Below are 24,124 nucleotides of genomic sequence, written 5' to 3' on the forward strand. Positions count from 1 at the left end.
GGCCGCAGTTTGGGGATGCCTGACCCAGTGGGTCACTAGCTATAGTTTGATTTCCAGTGCAGTTATTAATTGTTTCAGCTCCTGTTTGACACCCAGTCCACTTTTTACATGGTGCAGACACTGGGTTTATTCTTTTATCGAGTTTACTAATGATATGTTTCTTATTTATTACTATATAATTTGCTATTTAAAATTATACTTAACAGACGCTTGGTGGCATGCATAGGATTTTAGATTTGATCCCAGCCTGTCATTTCATACTCAACTTGGCATACAACAGCTTCCATTATTCCTCATCATTTTGCTGGATAACACCAAAGTTTACCTAAGCTAGCATTCAAAGCAAGAATCTCACCAACCAGCAGGCACCGAGACATTCACGGGATATTGGCCTGTAGTCCACTGGTGGGTTAAGGACTGCCTTCTGCTCATCTTTGGTCTACGGCCTTTATCAGCTCTCCTTTTGTTCCTGCACCTTCTGTGCTCTGATGTAGCCCACGCCTGCTATCATGGAAGAATCATGAGGAATGTTCAGTGAGAAAGACCACTTTATAGCCTGTACTAATGTAGCGCCCCGTAACCTTGTGTTTCTTAAAAGTGATCTTCAGGTTTTGCAAAGTGCTCTTAGGGCATGTCAGCTTTCCTGCCGATTCACTGTTTCCTGTGGTCCCACTGCAAATAATGAATCTGTGGCTGAAGGGCTAGAGCAGGCATAGGCAAACCACTGATCCTGTTAGCTAGGGATGATGGGAGTTGTAGTCCCAAAACATCTGGAGGGCCGAGTTTGCCTATGCCTGGGGTAGAGGCTTTTATATTTAAATAATCCCTCACTGACATCACTCATGCTGTGGTAAAGACCCTGCTCAGTGCTCGGGATCCCTTTGTGGTGACAACTACCTATGACAGGGTTTCCCAATCTTGGGTCTCAAGCTATTTTTGAATGACAATCCCCCTCATCCCTGCCCACTGGTCCCACTAGTTTAGGGATAATGGGAGTTGTGGTCCAAAAACAAGACCCAAGTTTGGGAAACCCTGATCTATAACTCCAACACAGATACAGATGAAAGCATGGACCGGTTGTGGAGGCAGGTCCTTCCACGGCCACAGGATACACCCAGCTCTGTTTGGCTGGTTCCTGCCCCATGAGTTCCCAACAGTGCTGGCTGGCGGCGGCATTGCACTTGTCATGCAGACGATGACAAGTGCCATTTCTACACCACTGCAGCGCTTTGGGATTGGGTTGCTCATAATGGGGTTTATTTTCTGCTTAGGAGTTGCATATCCAGAGACACTTACGTTCATATGTTTGGAACACGTTTTTTTGCCCATGGAAGTTCCCTTGAGGACTGTAACTTGCAAGTCAGTAGCAGATGGATCTGAGCTGCGGCAACTTGCCGCACTTCCAAACGTACCTTGGAGACCACGAAAGCGGCTGTAGCTGAGATCCATGAAGTGCCGTCTCACACTCTGTGTGGTTCTTTGCAGAAATGGGTGGCTCTTGTGAGCGTGAAAAAGTCCTAGTGTTAATATGCAATTATTATTGTTCTCATTTGCAAGTGGGTCACATATCTTTCCATCCCCCCCCCACCCATCCCCCCTTTCGGGGTTGGATTCCCAACTTTGCTATGTTATTACCTGGCGGCCTCTTCACATATCTGAAGTTTAAATGCAAAATAATAAATGAATAATCCTTGCGATACTATAGATAATCTGTGATGCCAGGATTAGGGATGTGCAGAATCCCCACAGGGAATTCTTGCTTGCCCCATTGAAATTCCTTGTGCTTTCCACAATTGCCTTGAAACTTCATTCTAAGCAAAACCCTCTGTCTACGAGGGTTCCACTCTTAACAGTTTATTTGACTTTTTGGAGAGTTTATTCTTTAGTTCCTAGATTTTCCACACCTACCGCACATATTGACATAACTTTTCCTGTATTAATGTAACTTCAAATGAATGACAAGAAAGAAAGGGAGGGTACTGCTGAGAAATTTTCTGTTGATTTCCCTTGAGATTCCCCCGAAATGTCACCTTAGCAAAAGAAAAAACAAAAACCAAACACCCAACACCTTAAAATTTCACAGTACGCAAAATTCAGTGGCAAATCTAGCTAGGATATAAATAGCCTATTTTGTGTTAGGGATGCTTAAAAAATTGGAATCTTGTAACTTGATATACAAAGGAAACATAATCACCATATTGTTAGAAGAAAATAGGACGTATCTTCCATTGAAGATAACATGCTTTGCTTTGTTTTCTTCTATTAATATTAATAATGATAATGTAAAATATACACAAATATAACATACATTGAACTAATATAGCAGCAGCAAAACATTCCAGTCCAGAACAGAAAGCTGCAACATGGAAAAAACCTTTAAAACCCAAGCTGTCACCCATGTTGTAAAATAGCTCACAAATACATATTGTTTGCATTAGGACAATGCTGTTCCTTTTATGGAAGTTGATGGTTATTTTTTCAGAGTTTATAAAGCCCTGCTAGCTTTTTCTAATTTATTTAGGCTAGAATCAAGATGCTGTTGATACACACACACACACACACACACACACACACACACACACATGCAATAGAACTTGGGAAATATGTATTTTTTCCTGCTAAAATAAAGCTTTAAAAATCAACACTAATTAGAGATGTTTTATCGTTTTTGTTTAAAACATTCCGTTTTGCATTTGTCAATCTAATTCATTATGGCCTATGCCAAGTGCAGTTCTCTGTGTTTTTTGGATGGAAGTTTCTCAGCATGGTGGGGATTGAAGCCGAGACCTCTTAAATGCATAACATGTACTCTACCACTGAACTATGGCCTTTCGCCTAATACTTTTAGGCTCCAGTTCTTACCTGGGAGTAAGTCACACTAAATGCAATGAGTCTTGCTTCTGAGTAAACCTGTATAGGATTGCACTGTTGGCTAACCATCAAATGAGGTATCAATGGCATTTAAATGCATTGTTATGCTAGCAAATTTCAATATGAATTTCTTTTCTTTTTTTATAACATGGGAATTTGCAGTTTGTTAAATGAAACTGACTGTTGGTTATAAAACATTTTTTTTTGTCTTTTTTACTACTTTCTTCTTCACTCATTATTTGGAGCAATGCTGGAGCCAAAACAGCTTCCCAAAGAAATGTTAAATAATAATAATAAATTCCGTTCTTGTTTTATATGTAAAAATTATATCTCAGCTCCTCATAAAAGGATCGCAGGGCACATGTAAAAATGTATAAAGCTGTCATAAAAAAACATCAAAACATCTAAAATTCAAGTTCTAGCTTCGTGTATATAGGGTATCTTCCCTCAACAAAAGGCCAGACTGGTGGAAAAGGTCCTGAAAGCTAGCCATTGTTGGCAGCTGCCCACCTCAGAGGGAAGAATTATTCCACAACTGATGCTACCACCAAGAATTTCCAGTAACCCCAGGCTTTATTTAGCAGGGGTACAACAAAAAGGGCCTCCCCTGCAGACCTCATGTCAAATTGTGTCCTTCAGCCTCAGACCAATGGATAAAAAAAATTGCCCCCAAGCTTTAGTTGGTACCTATTATATTGATTAAAACTTTCAGTCGCAGTTTTAAATATGAGCTTGTTGTTTTTCTCTCATTGGAAAAACAACAGGCTTACAAGAGAAGCTCCTGAAAAGCTTTTGTAATCATAACAGATTTGGCGTGCTCTAGCCTTTAAAACCCAAGACTGACAGAAGATGTTGAGGTTGAAACATACAAAAAACAAAGCCCTCCAGATGGTTGGTTTGTCATTGACTAGTCAACCGCTTGGTGTTAAGGTTCACATTTATTCACACTGGCCCAATCAAGTACGTATTCATTTATCCGTGTGCCCTCAGAGCATGGAACGAAAATCCTTACATGAAGGGTCTGTGGTAGGGAACCCCATGCATTTCACTTGCATGTGTGGAACGGGACCCAAATGAGAGGTGCTCATGGAGCCTGCTAGAGAGGGGAAATGTCTCTGCACCTCCCTGCCAATCATCAGTTCAGCCAGAGGAAGAGAAGGATAACCTCAGTGCAGAGACACCCAAGCAGGGAATGGAAAATTATTTCACCCTGAGGTCCACGTTCCCTTCGGAGCAGACTTCCGAGGCCATGTGGAATGCAATCAGTGCTATTTTTCTAGAAAAAGAGGTGCTGGAACTCAGCCTGAATGCCTCCCTTGTTCTCTCATAATGGCCATAATGCCCACCTGAGGGGTGCCAGAACTCTGTTCCAGCAAGTTCCATTTTGGGGGGGAAGCCTGAAGCACAGTTCATAGTTCTTTGGACCCATGCCCCCAAATTTTGCTTCTTCTGGGTGCCAAATTTGATCATAAACAGCTTCTTCTGCAATCAATGTTGTTATAGCCTAAATGCAAACAATTTTGTGGAGTCTATTGCCACCTTGTGGCAAAAGGAAACTGTTTCTTCACATTATAGAAGGAATAGTTTGAATTCTCTGAGCTGATGTTTTACATAACATCAGATTTGGACATTGATCTTGAAACTCTTATTAACTCAGCACTAATTTAGATAAAGTGGTTTCAGGATTTTAGCTGTGAATTACATCCAACTTTTCCTGCATGAAGTAGGCACGTTATTCATATAAACCTTCGTTTTTAACTAATTTCCTCTAAAATTCTCAATTAGTTGCAGCTGTACGGGAGGGAAAACCACTATATTGAAATGTAACTCACCAACATAATGAGAGAAAGAACAGAACCAGTCAAAAAGGGTGTGTTATTGTAATGCATTGGGGGTTGTTGGGGCAGGGGACAATAAAAGCGAGGTGTGTGTTTTGTGTACAAAAACGCCCCAAAAATATATTTATGGGAAATGTCCAGATGTATGGCAGCCATAGCAGTTGTGATTGGGCCCCCCGTGTGATATGCACTGGAAAAACATCACAGAACTATTGATACCTGCATTCGAGGTTGTCTTTAGTGAACACTTGCTGAAGCTTTGAGGTTTCTGGTATCTACATATGCTAAATCATAGCTTAGTAGCCAAGAAAGACTCCATGCATCTTGCACATCTGAAGCAGGCCAATGAATGTGATGGTTTGAGATTATGGCGAAAGTCTTGAGTGCACATATCATTCATGTTCCAGCCTCTATAAGTAGCCGTGTACAGTATTTCATGACATAGAATTTACTAATATAGACAGATTCTGTTATTACTGTTTTGGGTTCCCTTTGGCTTAGCTTCTGTGGATCAGAAGGGCTTTTATTTTTAATGCAGATACTAGCTTTATCTGTTTTTCAGCACTTCCAGACACAAAGAATGGAAAGGCCACAGTACTTCCTGTGAAATGTTGGGGCACTATGTAACAGCAAACTTTGGTATTCTGTCAGATATTTGCTCAGCAGAGCGCTTTAACCATTCCTAGATAGCTGAGGAGTGTTCTCTAGCATGATACATATGTTTTCAAACATGCACAAGTTAACCCATTGAACTCAGACATGTTTGCAGCTGAAGGCAATACAGTGGTACCTCGGGTTACAGACGCTTCGGGGTACGCGTTTTCAGGTTGCGTACTGCGAGAAACCCAGAAGTACAGGAAAGGGTTACTTCTAGGTTTCGCCGCTTGCGCATGCGCAGAAGTGCCAAATCGTGTCACATGTGTGCGCAGACGTGGCGCTGCGGGTTGCAATGCAAACGCTCCGGGTTGCAGGCGCGTCTCCGTCACGGATTACGTCCGCAGCCCGAGGTTCCACTGTAGTGCAAATGCTATTCCCTACAGTGGACCATTTTTAAAAGGTATACAAAGATGGAAACCACATTGCTTCATGGTAAAGCTACCTCTGTAGATTATGCTGTGTTTCGCTGTTGTTAGGTGCACAACTTCAACATCTTGCGCTACATTCCTTGCAGGGTGACCAATGTGTTGCCCACCAGATGCTGTTGACTGCAGCTCCCATCAGCCCAGCTAGCGTGGCCAATGGCAAGGGATGATGGGAGTTGTAGTCCAACAATATTTGTACGGTACCACATTTGCCTATTCCTTCCTTAAAAATGCAACGTATGAAGTCGCCTTAAGTGTCAGGATTTGGACAGATAAATTGAAAGCCTTTCAGGTCAGTAGTAATAATGGAATGCGCAGACCAGTCTTTTGTTTCTCTGTGAATAGGATCAGTTGCAAGGATATAAAAATGTGCTTTTGCTTTCCATGTTAGGAATGTAAGGACTGGCAAGGGGCATTTGTAGGACACGCCTGTGGACACCATGGTCCTTACGTCCCAGATGTTCTCTTCTGGTCAGTCATCTTATTCTTTTCTACAGTGACACTGTCATCCACGCTTAAGCAGTTCAAAACCAGCCGATACTTCCCGACCAAGGTAACTTGAATATCTTAAAAATAAATAAAAATAAATTGTTTTGCAAATGCAGGATACAAGTCTACCTCAGCAGAAATAAAAACCTGAACTCGCCAGCAGCACTGAGATTGCACTGGTATACTGTGTCATGGCATTTTCAGGGAGCAGTTTGCAGCAGAATACATCAAGCACAATAGACTCAGTACGGTTAGAAATGTAAATGTGTATGGCAGACTGTGATTGTCAGAGTAGAAAGCTACTCCAAATTAACAGGTTGGCTTTAGGCATTTTTTTTGCCCCTGGACCGTAATGTCAAAATGTCAGGCCCTACTGTGGGCCTGAGCTGATTTTTTTAAAATGGCAGACAGAGACAGGAGATAGCTTCCTGTTCCTTCCTTAGAAGACAGTCCCTGTAAATTATGCGGTGTGCTGTTATCGATCAGCAGCACCTGGCTGAGCTTCGTTACTGATTTCTCAGCCAGGGTTTCTCTCCAGAAAGAACAACTAGCATTGTCCTGAAGAATACAAGCCTTTGCTTAATTTTAGCATAGCAGCTGGGCATCATCATAGAGTGATGCAGTTCGCCCAGATGAAATGACTCGGCTGCAAGAAACTGGGCACAGAGGTTTGGCCTGTGTGCCAAATCTTGTTGGGCTCATAAAAGGATGTCCGTGCAAATCTTCTACCACCAGTATATATGTGTGTGTACTGACCATTGGCTCAATGTTTCCAGGTGCGGTCTGTCGTGAGTGACTTTGCCGTCTTTCTCACCATCCTGTCCATGGTTTTAATCGACTATGCCCTTGGGATCCCATCACCAAAGCTCCAAGTTCCCAATGCTTTCAAGGTAATTCCTGGCACCAGTCGTACCTGGCTTGGTGTGAAAAGTGAAATTTGCCAAAAACAAATAGGTTTTCAAACCAGTTGTTGTTTCTTTCTGAATGGATCAAAATAATGACACAAAAGTGGAGGTACGTATTGTCTGAGAAAACTAATAAATCAGAAAAGTTAAATTCAAAAGGATTTTTTGAAAAACAAAAACAAAACAAGATGTTGCTGTAAAGTGATTTAGACTGGTCTAATAAGAATAGGTTAGTTCAAGTTTCACCCAAATCTGTAGTCCAAAAGCAGCTGGAGACCCAACTCCCATCCAGGGTTGCCATATTTTGAAGAGCAAAAAAGAGGACATATTTGCCGACTTCTACTTTTAACTATGGATCGCTATGAAGACTGTCCCCATGAAAAAGAGGACATGTCCTGGAAAAAAAGGACATATGGCAACCCTATTTAGCAGGACTAATGGTCAGGGATGATGGGAATTGTAGTCCAAAATCCGCTGGAGACCCAAGTTTGGGAAACCCTGGGTTAGTTTAATAAATGTGTTTACCCCACCTCAATTCCCAGTTGTTTCTTCCTTAGGCCTCCAGTGTGATCCTCTGGCTTGTAAGAAATTTTAGGGTTGCCACTTCCATTTATCATATTTGATATTTTATGTGTCCTTCTTAAAACAGCATCTTACCTTGGATTTTGAATGTTTACATTCAAATGTTTACATTATCCTGCAGGCCTCCACAGTGATGAAATACCCCCCCCAATTTGCTCTTGTTCTTTTAGCCCACCAGAGATGATCGTGGCTGGTTCATTTCGCCTTTGGGGACCAATCCTTGGTGGACAGTGCTGGCTGCGCTAATCCCGGCTTTGCTTTGTACTATTCTGATATTTATGGACCAGCAGATTACAGCTGTTATTATAAACAGAAAAGAACATAAACTAAAGGTAAAGCACAAAAGGTGTTTTGATCTTTCTGGTTAGCATTCCAGCATTTTCTTCAATGCAAGCCCCCCCCCCCACTTCAAAAATGCAGTTTTGTTTTTTTTAAAAAGAAAGGCATTTAGAATACCAATATTTTCACACTTTCCCCAGTCCAATGTGAAATGTGTGTGATTTTGTGCAAGCAGTTTGATGCATGCCAGGAAATGCCAAACCATCGTTAACTTGAATGTATGGGAGGGAACTTGCAGAAGTCCCAGGCATATGATGCAGGCAACTGAAAATGCAGGGAATAAGAAACTGCAGATATTTAAAAAAAACCTGACAGTATTTGTTAGGAATCATTCTGCAAAGAAACAGAAAAGGTGCTTGTAGCTTTAAGAATTGCTTCTGTTAAGTTCCGTAGTACTGTTTGGCTGCTGTTTTGTGCTGAAGGAGCAGTTGCAGTTTGAATTTCCCTGCAGAGAGTGAACACCTACTTGCTTTTAGTTTGTTGTAATAAATCCTTGTTTAGCGGTAAGTACAGTCTCGCTGCTTCGTGGGTTTGTCCCCTGTTCTCTACCACCTGAAAAAGCCGCCATCTAATAGTATTGCCATATCATTCTGGGGGAATGTAATTCAGTCTTGTGAATATCCACAGAAGATATGAGCTTGCACATTTCTGCGATAGGCTGGATGCAAATGGGTTTTTTGAAAAAATGCAAAGGAAGATTAGAGAAGGCTTTGTTTCCCATGGGGTGCAGATGTATTGTTCCACCATTGTCAAACAGGTTTTGCCATTTTTTGCAACGCTAAAACCCGCAAGACCTGTTCATGAGCGCTAACAGTGGAATTAGCACGCACCACACAAGCAATGCTTTCTTTTAAACAGCTCTCCTAAGAAAAGAATGCTGGTCTCCAGCCTTCTTCATTTGTAACTTGTTGTAGGGTATTAATTTTCATTAGCTTACTGACTGAAAGTCATAGCTTGACCCTAGGCTAAGGGTTGTCCTTTACATCTTAATTGTGTATCTGCTTCCTTCTTGTTAAGTGGTTTTCTTATACGTTACAGACTGAGTTTTAATTTCTTTTGTGCCCTGCCCTGAGATCGGTTCTGATGACCTGCACTGTTGTTGTTTAGTCGTTTAGTCGTGTCCGACTCTTCGTGACCCCATGGACCATAGCACGCCAGGCACTCCTGTCTTGCACTGCCTCCCGCAGTTTGGTCAAACTCATGTTCGTAGCTTCGAGAACACTGTCCAACCATCTTGTCCTCTGACGTCCCCTTCTCCTAGTGCCCTCCATCTTTCCCAACATCAGGGTCTTTTCCAAGGATTCTTCTCTTCTCATGAGGTGGCCAAAGTATTGGAGCCTCAGCTTCACAATCTGTCCTTCCAGGGAGCACTCAGGGCTGATTTCCTTAAGAATGGATAGGTTTGATCTTCTAGCAGTCCATGGGACTCTCAAGAGTCTCCTCCAGCACCATAATTCAAAAGCATCAATTCTTCGGCGATCAGCCTTCTTTATGGTCCAGCTCTCACTTCCATACATCACTACTGGGAAAACCATAGCTTTAACTATACGGACCTTTGTCGGCAAGGTGATGTCTCTGCTTTTTAAGATGCTGTCTAGGTTTGTCATTGCTTTTCTCCCAAGAAGCAGGCGTCTTTTAATTTCGTGACTGCTGTCACCATCTGCAGTGATCAAGGAGCCCAAGAAAGTAAAATCTCTCACTGCCTCCATTTCTTCCCCTTCTATTTGCCAGGAGGTGATGGGACCAGTGGCCATGATCTTGGTTTTTTTGATGTTGAGCTTCAGACCATATTTTGCGCTCTCCTCTTTCACCCTCATTAAAAGGTTCTTTAATTCCTCCTCGCTTTCTGCCATCAAGGTTGTGTCATCTGCATATCTGAGGTTGTTGATATTTCTTCCGGCAATCTTAATTCCGGCTTGGGATTCATCTAGTCCAGCCTTTCGCATGATGAATTCTGCATATAAGTTAAATAAGCAGGGAGACAATATACAACCTTGTCGTACTCCTTTCCCAATTTTGAACCACTCAGTTGTTCCATATCCAGTTCTAACTGTAGCTTCTTGTCCCACATAGAGATTTCTCAGGAGACAGATGAGGTGATCAGGCACTCCCATTTCTTTAAGAACTTGCCATAGTTTGCTGTGGTCGACACAGTCAAAGGCTTTTGCATAGTCAATGAAGCAGAAGTAGATGTTTTTCTGGAACTCTCTAGCTTTCTCCATAATCCAGCGCATGTTTGCTATTTGGTCTCTGGTTCCTCTGCCCTTTCGAAATCCAGCTTGCACTTCTGGGAGTTCTCGGTCCACATACTGCCTAAGCCTGCCTTGTAGAATTTTAAGCATAACCTTGCTAGCGTGTGAAATGAGCGCAATAGTGCGGTAGTTGGAGCATTCTTTGGCACTGCCCTTCTTTGGAATTGGGATGCAGACTGATCTTCTCCAATCCTCTGGCCATTGCTGAGTTTTCCAAACTTGCTGGCATATTGGGTGTAGCACCTTAACAGCATCATCTTTTAAAATTTTAAATAGTTCAGCTGGAATATCATCACTTCCACTGGCCTTGTTATTAGCAGTGCTTTCTAAGGCCCATTTGACTTCACTCTCCAAGATGTCTGGCTCAAGGTCAGCAACCACACTACCTGGGGTGTACGAAACCTCCATGTCTTTCTGGTATAATTCCTCTGTGTATTCTTGCCACCTCTTCTTGATGTCTTCTGCTTCTGTTAGGTCCTTACCACTTTTGTCCTTGATTATGGTAATCTTTGTACGAAATGTTCCTTTCATATCTCCAATTTTCTTGCACAGATCTCTGGTTTTCCCCATTCTATTGTTTTCCTCTATTTCTTTGCATTGCTCATTTAAGAAGACCCTGTTGTCTCTCCTTGCTGTTTTTTGGAAATCTGCATTCAGTTTCCTGTATCTTTCCCTATCTCCCTTGCATTTTGCTTGCCTCCTCTCCTCCGCTATTTGTAAGGCCTCGTTGGACAGCCATTTTGCTTTCTTGCATTTCCTTTTCCTTGGGATGGTTTTCGTTGCTGCCTCCTGTATAATGTTACGAGCCTCCATCCATAGTTCTTCAGGCACTCTGTCCACCAAATCTAAATCCTTAAACCTGTTCCTCACTTCCACTGTGTATTCATAAGGGATTTGATTCAGATTGTATCTTACTGGCCCAGTGGTTTTTCCTACTTTCTTCAGTTTAAGCTGGAATTTTGCTATAAGCACTAAATAAGTAAATAATAATAATAAAAGCGAGAGCCCCATCTTTTCCTGCTTTATAAAAACTTTCCTTACTGGTTGCCTGGAAACTAGCCACAAGACAAGTGGCTAATTCATAAACACAATATAATTGCGATAAAGGCACCTGGTGGTGTAAGCTCATGCCACAATAAATGTGCTAGTCGTCCCTCGATGTTTTCCTACCCGCCTCCTGTCTTGCCAAAGCTTAAAGTTTTCTAGTGCCTTCCAACTTTCCACACAACTGTCTGTTCCACCCTTTTTAGTCCCGTTGTGGAAAACTGCAGCAATTGAGCGCTTAGAATTGCTGGGTTCCAAAAAGACACATTTGCAGTGGAACCCTTCCAACAGATGGGGGTGGGTGGAAATGAAACAAGGTTCATCACTTTTCGGACCAAAAAAAAAAGGTTGGAAGAAGTTTCAGGAACCAGCTTGTCCGCGTGCATGCCCAGATTTTTCAGCTTCTTTGACTCTTTGGGAAACGGCAACACAGTCATTACAAATGCATTTTCAGCCTCCTTTTCACGCTGCAACTTCTTGGTTGCTGTGAATGGTCCCCCCCCCCACTTTCCGTGGGTTGCTTGCCTCCCTCCCTCCCCTGCCCTCTTTGTCAGTCAGGCTCCTTGTGTCAATCCGTAGTGTTTGTGCGGTTAACTTGACAGATGCAGGGAGTTCCTGCCAAGCTTTAGAATGTGCCCCCCCTTTCATTTCAGCAGTGGCATGTGGGAGTCAGATGGTCTTCCTGGCTGCCCTCTTGCTTTGCTGCATATTCATATATTTTTTTTCCTTGCTCGGGTCTGATGTAGCATCATCACCTGTTGCCATGCCTCCTTTCTCTCCCATATGTCACTTTCCTCGGGCTTCTATGCGAATGTGAGGAAAGCTGAAACCCAGACACTGTTGGAAGCAGCGTACTTGCACTTAACAGCAATTTCACCCCTTTTGACTTTTGGAAAAGTCAGCAGGCATAAGGCCAGATGTTTAAAAGAAGTACAGATTGCACATTCTGTGAGGCACCAGCTCCTTGAAGTGGCTATGAGGACATGGCTTGTCCCTGTGTTTACGCATCTCTGATGCTTTTGTCTTGTGCTGTGTAATCTGTTTTGAATTGCCCTGGGATCTTTGGATTCTGGGTGGTATTATACTACTATTACTACTACTACTAATAAAAACAATTGTCCCTCTGCTGCTATGGTGCCCATGACCAAGCTATGGCAAAAAGGCTTTTAACATGCTATTCCCCAGCTCCACATATTGCACCCGTAGAGGACAGATCTGAGTGTGTTGTTCCTAACTGGAACTTGCGCTCTGTTTTGAATTTCTTCTGCTGCATTTCAAAATTTTGTAAGCCGTTGTAGGGCCAGGGTGAAAACTACTTAAGAATAGGTTCATAGGCCAACAATCCAGCAAGCTCCTTTCGATGCATGGGACCTGTTTGGGTGCATTTGGCAGGAATATAAACAGCTCCGTTGAAATGAATGGGACAGCCTCTCGGGTAAGGGAGCTCTTGATGTTCATCAGAGCAGTCTCACAAATGCAAGGCATTGAATTGAAGCAGAAGTGTGTATGCCTAATACAAGAAAGGCTCAAATCCAACCATGTATGTTGTACCACAAGCAAGGCTGAAGAGCAAAGTTAACCTGCAGCAGCACAGCCATTGCCTAACAGTTCACGTACCTTGTGCATGCATCGTTAGACTAGCTGCTAATTGGGGCTGCCGGTCGTTCAGAAGGGTCTTGCAGGATGCCGGCTTCTGCCCCAGCCATGTTGCTTATTGCCTTCTTTGGTTTGTTGCCTTCAACAGAAGGGCTGCGGTTATCACCTGGACCTGCTGATGGTGGCTCTCATGCTGGGCGTGTGCTCCCTCATGGGCCTGCCGTGGTTTGTGGCCGCCACCGTTCTCTCCATCTCTCACGTGAACAGCTTGAAGCTGGAGTCGGAGTGCTCTGCTCCAGGAGAGCAGCCCAAATTCCTTGGCATCCGTGAGCAGCGGGTCACAGGACTCATGATATTCATCCTGATGGGCTCGTCCGTTTTTCTGACCAGAGTTCTTAAGGTAGGCTCATGCTTTGAGGGGAAACCAAGGGAAAAGTAAAACAGCACTACTAAGGATTTAAATTCTAGCACAAATGTTCTTGTTTTTTTAACGCATGGATTTATGTTTCTTGATGCGGTGCTGGGTTCCTTGGTATGTGATCTGTGATGTGGGCTGTGTTGGAAAAACACTCTTGGGGCAACGGCATGCTCCCCAATACTCCGGAGCATTTCTCCATGGCCTTCTCTGGCTGGCATGTCCCTTCAGTCCAGAGCGCCAGGAATATGCGACTCTTTCCTCATGAAAAGAGCATGCAGGTCTTTCAGCATCTTGTAGTGCTAGAAGAGAGACTCACCTGTAGTTCTAAAACTACTTTATTTAACAGTTTATATACAGAGACTTCATAACTCACGTCTGTGTTCTTCGAACAACAGTACTGAACTGCAACACATCAGAAGTGAAACTAACATACAATAATCAACACTCAGGCGGAAAAGATAAGACAGACTTCCATTCCCACACTTTCTCAGACACTCATGTGATTTAAACTCATCACACCAATCCTTGCTGTAGCAGCTAAGGAGAGCTAAAATACTAACAGACTGGATAGCTCAGTTTGTTTGAGCCTTTTCTTATTGCCTAATACAAGAAAGGCTCAAACAAACTGAGCTATCCTGACCACACCACAGATCACACACCAAGGAGCCCAGGTTCAATGCTTGGCTTCCCCAGTTTACGAAAACAAACAAACCGAAAAATTGGATCTCAGACTGCAGATGATTGGAAGGAGCTCTGCATGAGATTTGGGGGCGCTGTTGTTCTTTGGAGTGGGGCACACTGGACTAGATGGGCTAATAGTCTGACTCGGTGGAAGGCATTTTCACAGACTGATGTCTTAGTGCTCCACATGAACAACAACAGAAACGGTCCACCTGCTGATGAGATCTGCCAGCTTTTTAATGGTCAAGTAATAAGCAGGCATTCTTATGTTTTCAATTGTTATTATGCATTTTACTTCGTATTTTATTACTGTTACAAGCCCTGGCCACCATATGGCAGAAAGGCAGGGGCTGGTTGAGGGAAATCTAATGCAGAGACGAACAATTACTTTGTTTTGATGTTGTCAGTGTAAAAGCCAGGGTGAGCTCCCTTTCCCCAAATGGTCAGTCACCCTTGATTTGAAGGTAAGGACAGGCCAACTTTTAAGGGGAATGTCAGGGAGAGCTTTTTAATATTCCACAGGTAATGCTAGTGTTGGATAAATGTCCAAATCCACAGATCTGTGCTTTTAGCAGTAGGTTGCATGCCTGCTACTATACTGCTGGGTTGGTTTGGACAGAAGAATTTAGGAAAAAAACAGGGACTGAAGTTCAGAAAGTCTGAAGACACCCCCCCCCCCAAAACCAGGATGTGTGCAGTCCCTGCTGGGTGCAGATGAAGCAGTGAAAATTCACCATCAAACACTCCTTCCCATATGAGACCCTTTGTCCAATGCCTTTTCTGCCTGTCTTATCTGCCAGTGAACCGAGACCCAATTTTTTAATGTTGACCTTCTTTCTCCTCTTTCCAGTTTATCCCTATGCCAGTGCTTTATGGTGTATTTCTTTACATGGGTGCCTCTTCTCTAAAAGGAATTCAGGTCAGTGAAATATTTTTTGTGTGTGGCTCTTGTTACGCCTTTCATATGCCCCTTGCTTGCATTATACGCATTGCTGAGTTTCGCAGAGATATTGGAAAGGTGCAACCAATACGAAATGGAGCCCTGCAACTTTCAGTGTCACTGGCAGCAGGAATTTGCGGCGTGCCCCTCAGCAGAGGGAAGAGGAGGCGGCCATCATCTGCATCTGGCACAGAGCTAGGCTTACAGTCCTGCTTGCTGGGCTGCTTTTTCGATACTGAACACGACCTGCTGTTCAGTAAACTACAGGCCAAGCCACTGCATTGGTCAATGAAGCCATGCCCATTTACCATAGTATCTACTTCAGTGGCACAAAACTTTAGACTTGCCATGGTACACACTTGCCTACATGACTGCCTGCTACTGTTTAACACCTATGTGCATCATGTTAGCTATTTGTGATAAAAATATATGCCTTACACAAATAGTTGAAGACAAATATTTAACTTGTCAGTATGGCCACAGTTGAACAACAAGTATTATTTACATATACATTAATGAATGCAATGCATTTCTCTCCCTTGAGCCCAAGAGAGGGCTTAGTCTTTTTTTCCCTTTCAAAACGCATTTGTGGCAGTGCATAACTTACAATCCATAGCTTGCCTGTCCTCACAGCATCCTCCAGAGAGCATCTGCATGAAGTCCCCACACCTCTCACATTCACAAAGACAGAACTAACAGAATAAGCAAGCAACTTCCAACTGCCCCAATACCGTTTATTCTTTGCGAAATACATTTATAATGCAAATACAATACAAATACTAACACATCATGTTCCCTATTTAAAACCGCAGGCTATCCTTAAGCAGCCTAACGAGGAACTGAATCATGGTTGCACAACACTTGTGTAGCTGGTTCACTTGCACACATCCTCTTGCTGGTGCTTGTTGTGTTATTCAATTCAGGTGTTGTTGCTTCCATGTATGGCAATGCAGGAGCCAGGAGTAGGGCTGAGTAGTCCTGCCCATGACATTTGTGTCTCTAGCACAGCCACCTGCAGAGATGAGGCCTTCCTGCATATAGATGTTTGGGTGGAGGCTTTTGGGCCACGGAAACACCTTTAGGTCACACAGTAGCCCTCATGCTACAGTTGTATGTGCAAAGGCTGCTATTTCTGCAGATGCTCATGTTGTGCTTGTGTCCTTGGGGATATTCAGCGTATGTGATGAGAGGAGGATGGGGCGACTCAACACAGAAAATTAATGTGGTGTCTTGAAGACGGCTATGCTTGTGTCTTTACCTTCCGAATTCCCTTTGTTACAGCCATTTATCCTTCCTCTTTTAAATGTTTCATCTGTAGAGGGTCTGTAGAGGAATGACTTGCATTTCCCTGCCTCCCAGATTTCTTTTCCTTTCTCAGCTTTTTGACAGAATCAAGTTATTCTGGATGCCTGCCAAACACCAGCCTGACTTCATCTACCTGAGGCATGTCCCGCTCCGAAAAGTCCACCTCTTCACCGTCATCCAGCTGAGCTGTCTTGTGCTGCTGTGGGTTATCAAGGCTTCAAGAGCTGCCATTGTCTTTCCTATGATGGTATGGATCCGTTTTCCGGAGTCTAGAAGGTCCAGGCAATCCATAAAAGCAAAATTGAATAACTGATATTAACTAAGCTTACAGAGAGTCAAAAGGTGCCCTTCAGGGGAGAAAGTCCATGGAGATGGTTGGAAGCTATTTATCAATAGGTTCTTCTTTACCCCGCTTTATTTTTGCAGGATCAGACCCAGACCTGCTTATCTTCAACGAAGAGGATTTTTTGCTTTTTTAAAAAACTGCAAATGCCAAGTTTCTCTTAAATAATTGCTAGTTCAAAATAGGCTAATCTAGATAAAAACACATGATGATAATGATGATGATAATAATAATATTTTTTTATTTATACCCCGCCCATCTGGCTGGGTTTCACCAGCCACTCTGGGCAGCTTCCAATAGAAAAATAAAATACAATAATCTATTAAACATTAAAAGCCTCCCTAAACATTAGCATTACTGTTCACCTCTAAATTGAATCAGTGCCTTTACCAGATTAAAATAGGCTTGTCTATGTAAAGGAAAAAAACAATTTGGTTACTGCTCAGATAGGAATCTTTCCACTGTACCTTCTAGACAGTGGTGTTTTATTTTCACCTCATAAAAATAAATGGTTCATGTCTGCCCAGAAACTATCAAGACTTTTTTTTTAGACCTATCAGCAAGTTCAAGTTCAATTTTTATGACAGCAAAAGCCAGCAATACAGAATATCATAATTCCAAACAAAAGAAAATCAGCAATAACATCACCAGAAATAGAACAATTACACAAAAGGAATTTCCAATGTGTCATTCAATAGAAGGGAGTTATGTTTCTTAATAGCTAAAGTGCAGAATTTGGCCACGTCATGTGACACTGGGCTTGAGGAATCTTCCAGAAGGAATTCTCATAAGATTATGGGGGGAAATTCCAAATACTATTGTAAGGGTGTAAATTTTGATTTAAAAAGTCGAGCTCGTTCTTCACTATAAAATTCACAAAATAAAAGAATGTGAGTGACAGATTCTACCTTGTTAGACATGCAAGGGCAAAGGCGCTCATGAATTGGTACCCGCATAAATTTGCCGTACAGCACCGCTGAGGGCATTGCCTCTAAGCGGGCTCTAGAGAAGGCCCATCTATAAGCTTCGTTAGTGATGTTAGATAAGTAAGGGGCAGCTGTAAAATTAGGCCACGATTTTAGGCATCTATAATTCTCTGGGAGTAAGGCAACTTCTTGTTGTAATTTGACATTGTAAAGTCTCTGAGTAATAATTATAGACTTATCAGCCATGGACATGATTTTTGTTTCCTGTTTTGCTTCTGTGAGCATGGGGCTGGAAAAAAGGCAGAATGGAACCAGGACGAAGAGAAGATCATATTTTCTGGTGTGCTGGTTGTTATATTCCCATACTTAGGCTCCCCTGCTAAAAACCATTCTTTCCTTCCTCTGGGTTTTGTTGAAACTATCAGCTCTCATTCAAGGCCATGTTTAGCCAGATGGGTCACTGAATATGAGGCAAAATATAAGAAGTCAGGACCATAAAAAAATTGAAATCTGCAAATTTAATCCCATACATAATTTTACATGAATTGAAAATTAAAGAATACTAATATAAAACTGCTTTTGAACTCGGTGGGGTTAAGAGTTGCTATATTTCAAACAGTGAAAATCTGGACAGAAAAGTTGTTAAGCCTTTTTTGGCAAAGGTGGCAAAAAAGAAATTGACGTCTGTGGGTTATTTTTATGGGAAATTGGCAAAAATGACACTGCTGACATGGGTTGCTACATCTCCGGATTTTCCCGGACATTTTCCCGATTTCCGCCCAGACACTGCTGCCGACTGCAGTATTCCGGATATGTCTGGGAAATTCCAGACATATGACAACCCTAGCGGTGTTGCTTTAGTTTCGTACCCACAAATTTTGCCATTTTAGGATTAGGCCTGTTTCTTCTGGATTTGTCTTTTAAGAAACATACCTTTTACAGCTGTCCACGATATCTTACCATATTATAAACATCTTTGAACAGGTCTTGGCCCTGGTGTTTGTTAGAAAACTCATGGACTTATTTTTCACGAAACGGGAGCTCAGCTGGTTGGATGATTTGATGCCAGAGAGCAAGAAAAAGAAGTTGGAGGATGCTGAAAAAGAGGTACGTTTTCTTTCTTTCTTTCTTTCTTTCTTTCTTTCTTTCTTTCTTTCTTTCTTTCTTTCTTTTCACACTTGATCAAATGAATACAGCATGAAATTTACAGCCTAAGCTTATCTCTGTGAAATATGAGAATGCTTTCATGCAGCGAATCTAAGTGTCTCTGGGAACTTTGCCCACAGAAGCAAAGTTTTAACCCAGGCTCAGGTGCTCATGCACACATCTTTGAAACGATTGAGTTGTATCCTGCGCTATCCTTGCACGAGCGGAACGGACTTCTGATTCCTCAATAGGACTTCGCCTTCCTCTCCTCCCCCTGCATGCCCTCAAAATCTGCTCACGTGGGGTTGCAGGAGTAGGGGAAAAGAAGAAGGTGGTATCCCAGTGTGCAAGCAGAAGTCCGCTCACCCGACATTGGATTCTGCCTACCAAGCCTACCCTGCCAAATAAATGGGATCATATGCCGGGCCACACCCACCTTCCAACCTCCTTGCCCAAGCTTACAACACTAGCAGATACAAGATGATAACCATCGCTCCTCAGAGAGGAGAAAGGTACTGGAGAGGGAGTCAGCAAACTCACCCCAGTCTGAATTTCTGCTCCACTGCACTACTGAACCCACCACCCACAGTTAATCACTTTCTAGGAGCGTTATCTCATTAGTGACCCCAATAACCTGTGTCTAGTGGAGGGCAGGCCTGGACATCAAGGATAGGGGAATAAGGGCTTTGCAGCGTGTAATGACTTGCCCCCTTTCTACTCTCCATCCACCTTTTCCTTCTGGAAATTGATTCAGTTGTGCATCCTTTCCCCCCACGGCACAGCCATATAGGACTTTCTCCCAAGTGATGTGTTCTGTCCCTCATAATGCAGAAGCGACTCAAGGGAGATGGGTGTGTTTTTCGCAATCGTTGCAGGAGTCCTTTGCTTTTCAGTCTGGTATTTCCCTTGTTTTTTCTTTTCTTTTTAGACCTGAATGGTGACAGAAAAACAAAACTAGGAATGTACACCTTTTGAAAATATATATAAATAAATAAAACCTACTTTTTTATTTTTCAATCGCTGTCTTTTTTGAGGAGTTATTATCAGGTTTTTGTTTTTTAACATATTACGGGCATTGCTAAATATTTGAGGCTATTATTAAACCTGTTCAACTGTCAAAATCCTGGGCAGCTGTGAAGCCTGGAAATGACAAAATTAGCTAGGAATAAAAATAAATAAATAAATAAATATATGAAGCAGCGCCTCTGGAATGTAATTGGAAAGTCACCATTATGCTGGCTTTAAAAATAGAAATGGGCTCTTTGTACAAATAGAAATGAAGCTGACAGGATATTTTAAAGGTGCTGCTTGGATTGGATCAAGATTTTAATTTTGCAACTTGCTTTTCAACATAAGAGAGGAAAATCCCATCTGTGATGAGCAGTCAGCGTCGAGACAAGAAATTATATTTATTCACAGTCTGTTGATTGATTGCATTTGTATCCCATATTTTCTTCAAGGGGTGTGTGAGGTGACATATGTAGTTCTCTTCCTCCCCATTTCATCCTCACAACAACCTGCGGGGTAGGCTAGTCTGTTCTGCCACTGGTCCATATTTTATTTCTAAATATTCTGAGGCCAGTTTCATTGTACTGCCATTGCCTGCCAATGAACAAACCTCTGTGTTGCAATATAGACGAGCTGAACAATATAACACAACACGATGGCCAATAACAATAAGAATAATTCAAAAGTTCGATATATACATAATCTGTCACTAAATATCGCCAGAGCAGAGTTTCCAGATAACCAGTCTGTTTCATTCAATGCTTCATTCAATTATTCTACCGCGACTGGTAAAGAAGATTTAGAGACTTTGGTTGTAATTTCTGATCATTTGTATTAGTCTATAAATAGTGTTTAGTGCCATTGTTATTGGCCATTGTGTTGTGTTATATTGTTCAGATTGCCTGCCAATGGGCACTTGGAACATGGAGTGAAGATGTAGCTTCTGTACTAAGAGCCTCTAGAGAAGGAACAAAGAAACCCTTTTCAGCTTGGGGGGTTGTATACACAGTTGTAGTATATGCACTACTATCACATCTGTGTGGGTCTTTGCTACCCAGTTGGCCATAGGCTCAGCTGGGCGGGGTACAAATAATAAAATTATTATTATTAAAATTATTACTTGGATCGCAGGCCATTTAGGCATTTGTAACGCAGGTGCACAGGTGAGCTCACACCGTGGACAAATGCCCCAAACTAACTAGCTAACTTCCTTACTTCCTTCCTAGAGAGAACAATTTTCCACTATGAAAATTAGCTTCCTCTTTGGTACCGCCCTTTAAACAGAGTGCCCTGGTTTTTGGCACCTGCTTTTTTACTCACAAAATAGTTAACAGGAAAGATGACATGCTATGGAAAATTTGAGTAAAACAATTTGGGAGGAGAGAGAGAGAGAGAGAAGAGATGAGAAGAGAAGAGATTACCTTGTTTTCCTTTTTCGTAACCGAATCTATAAGTGTGTGGAAACAATTGCAGCTGAGTGGTGTTTGCTCCTATCTGAGTTATTGTGTTTTTCCCCACTCTAGGAGGAACAAAGCATGTTAGCGATGGAAGAGGAAGGCACAGTTCAGTTACCGCTAGATGCACATTACAGGTAAACCACTGGGATACAAAATTGTCCCTGGTCAAAGTTCAAATGGGCCTTGTGTTTGTCCTTGGCATATTGGAGCTGAAAGAAATGTGAAGTTGCGCATTCATGATCAGATCACCCAACTATTAGCACACACCCTGCAAAAAAAAATCACACAATAAAGATACTCAGGGCTTCTTTTAGCCGGAACTCAGTTCCGTCACCTTTCAGGTGGGCACCATTGACATTCTAAGAAAACAAGGGTGGTGTTCATGGTGAGCACCTCTTTTTCTAGAAAAATAGCACTGCAGATACTTCCCTCTTTGTGCCAGCAGGATTAAAAGCATCTTCTGGTGGTACCGGTGGTTGTATATTAATTGGGGGGAAACTGCCCCCCACAGCATTGTTGCTCCTTTTCTAATTCTAATTCTACAGTCTTAAGAAGACTGAAAAATTCTACAGTCTTAAGAAGACTGAAAAACCAGTAGGAGAACACTTCAATCTCCCAGGACATTCTATACAAGATCTCAAAGTAGCTGTCTTACTACAAAAGAATTTCAGAAATAGACTGGAAAGAGAAGTTGCTGAATTGCAACTTATCACCAAGCTCAAAACCATGGAGGGACCTGGTTTGAACAGAGATATCGGGTTCTTATCTCATTATACATGATAAGCGATCTTCAGCCATCTCAACCCTTGCTTTTCCATGCAAAACCATTTGCAGTCGTTTGCGGTCATCAACAGCTATCAGTCAGTCAATCACCCATTTCCACCACCCTTCTGAGTGATCCCCCCTCCCCATCCCCACCCCTCCCCACCCCTTCTCTACATAAGTGCCTGGAAACTTCCATTTCACTGTATCTGAAGAAGTGTGCATGCACACGAAAGCTCATACCAAAATAAAAACTTAGTTGGTCTTTAAGGTGCTACTGAAGGAATTTTTTTATTCTAATTCTACAGTCGCTTTAAAATTAAAAAATAAATAAATTGAGAGACTGCTCACAGATCTTCTACATCAGTGTTTCCCAACCTTGTGCCTCTAGATGTTTTGAGACTACAATTCCCATCATCCCTAGCTAGCAAGACCAGTGGTCAGGAATGATGGGAATTGTAGTCCGAAAACAGCTGGAGGCACAAGGTTGGGAAACACTGTTCTACATCACATCCGTTTTGGCTCTTAGTTTGCACTGTACCTTTAAAACATCCTTTTGGCCCACTGGCAATGGCACCCACCTATCTCACAACCAATTTTGTTGCACATTATTTGTTTAAAGCATTTTTGCCTCTATTCAATTGAAAGCCCCGCCCCCTGAGAATTTTACAGAGCAGCAAAAAAAAAAAAACAGAGCAACCTCTGCCCTCAGCTTTACAGTCTATATAAGCTTTACATGTATAGATGCCCTACCTACTCCCCTGAAATGAATAGGGAAACTCTATTGGGCTGGAGCTCTTAGTTTGTTTTGTATTAGTGCATAGAGAGCTGGGAAAGCGGGGCACAGACATTCTGAAGCCACTATTAAATCGATGTATCAAGGTTGAACCATTTCTTGGTCTGTAAGTAACTATAGAGAAGGCATCCCCAAACTGCGGCCCTCCAGATGTTTTGGCCTACAACTCCCATGATCCCTAGCTAACAGGACCACTGGTCAGGGATGATGGGAATTGTAGTCCAAAACATCTGGAGGGCCGAAGTTTGGGGATGCCTGCTATAGAGTTTCAAACAGGGGTCTCTTCCAATCAAGCTGTATGATGCCAGGGATTGTTCCTGGTAGCTCTTCCTGTGCAAACCACATGCTCTTTCATGGAGTTATGGACCTTTCCCTTGAAGCCTCATGCTCCATTGACTGAATTGCCTAAATTATTGGCTAAATATTGCATTATGGCTACTTTAAAGCGGATCAGTGAGTTTATTTTAGTTCCTTGTTTGCACAGTACTGCAGAAAATAAATTCCGGTTGCCTCTCTCTGTGTGCTCATTCTGTTCTAGAGATGACCCATCTGTAATAAATATTTCTGATGAGATGTCAAAAACAGCTGTGTGGAAGACACTGTTGATATCGTCAGACAATACCAAGGATAAGGAGTCCAGCTTTCCTTCTAAAAGGTTTTTAATATTATTATTATTATGATTATTATGATTATTTAAAAATTATCCTATATGTTTACCATAATAGTTCAGTGATAAATAGTTGCCTGCAGAATATTTATGATGATGATGAAGAAAATAAATAAAAATGTTTAGCTACTCATTTTTGAAGGCAGATAATGAGAACCTTATGAACACATTCAGTCCATTCTGCTGCAGGGATTGTAGGTGGAAGCCAATAGCATAATATCACAGCAGAGGGGAGAGTGTATGGATTCACACGTTACACAAGTCCACACTCTCAGCTGCTGCACCAGCAGAGCCTCTGGAATCCCCAGGTTCCTGAAGATGTTTCCAGAGCCAAGCTGTCATCCAAACTGGCCTTTCTTTTCTCCTTAGGCCAGCAGGAATCACCATGGACTAACAGGAATAGCCAAAGGTGTCAGCTCAGTCCCTGGGTAGATATTCATGTCCATCACTTAATGATGCCTCCTCCATATGGCAGCAGTTTGGGAGAAAGGGCAGGATATAAATTTAATAGCTTACTAACTAAACTAAACTTTACTAGTGGTGGGCTGCAAATAAATCTTCCCACTCCTGGTAAAAAAGAGAAAGAGAGAGAGAGAGAGAGAAGATGTTTTGACATCCTTGTCAAGTGCATTCTCTGTTCTGTTCCTTTCCAGAGTGGCCGGGGAAACCCAGCCAGA

At 42.3% G+C, this 24,124-nt stretch overlaps 1 protein-coding gene across 3 annotated transcripts in view; it reads left to right on the forward strand.

The window, feature by feature from the left end:
- Window positions 1–24,124, forward strand: part of SLC4A10 (solute carrier family 4 member 10) — a 173,305-nt gene that overhangs the window by 143,413 nt on the left and 5,768 nt on the right. For 2 of the 3 annotated variants that reach the window (XM_035132512.2, XM_035132522.2), the window contains exons 16-24: window positions 6,183–6,344; window positions 7,057–7,170; window positions 7,938–8,099; window positions 13,147–13,398; window positions 14,948–15,016; window positions 16,416–16,589; window positions 18,596–18,718; window positions 21,289–21,356; window positions 23,319–23,435. In XM_035132512.2, the coding sequence (XP_034988403.1) occupies window positions 6,183–6,344; window positions 7,057–7,170; window positions 7,938–8,099; window positions 13,147–13,398; window positions 14,948–15,016; window positions 16,416–16,589; window positions 18,596–18,718; window positions 21,289–21,356; window positions 23,319–23,435 (1,241 nt within the window). Of the gene's footprint in view, window positions 1–6,182; window positions 6,345–7,056; window positions 7,171–7,937; window positions 8,100–13,146; window positions 13,542–14,947; window positions 15,017–16,415; window positions 16,590–18,595; window positions 18,719–21,288; window positions 21,357–23,318; window positions 23,436–24,124 lie in introns of those variants that run through there. The other variant, XM_060280201.1, reaches the window with a different exon arrangement.

Source organism: Zootoca vivipara, chromosome 1 (assembly GCF_963506605.1).
Source record: "Zootoca vivipara chromosome 1, rZooViv1.1, whole genome shotgun sequence".
NCBI classification, from domain to species: domain Eukaryota; kingdom Metazoa; phylum Chordata; class Lepidosauria; order Squamata; family Lacertidae; genus Zootoca; species Zootoca vivipara.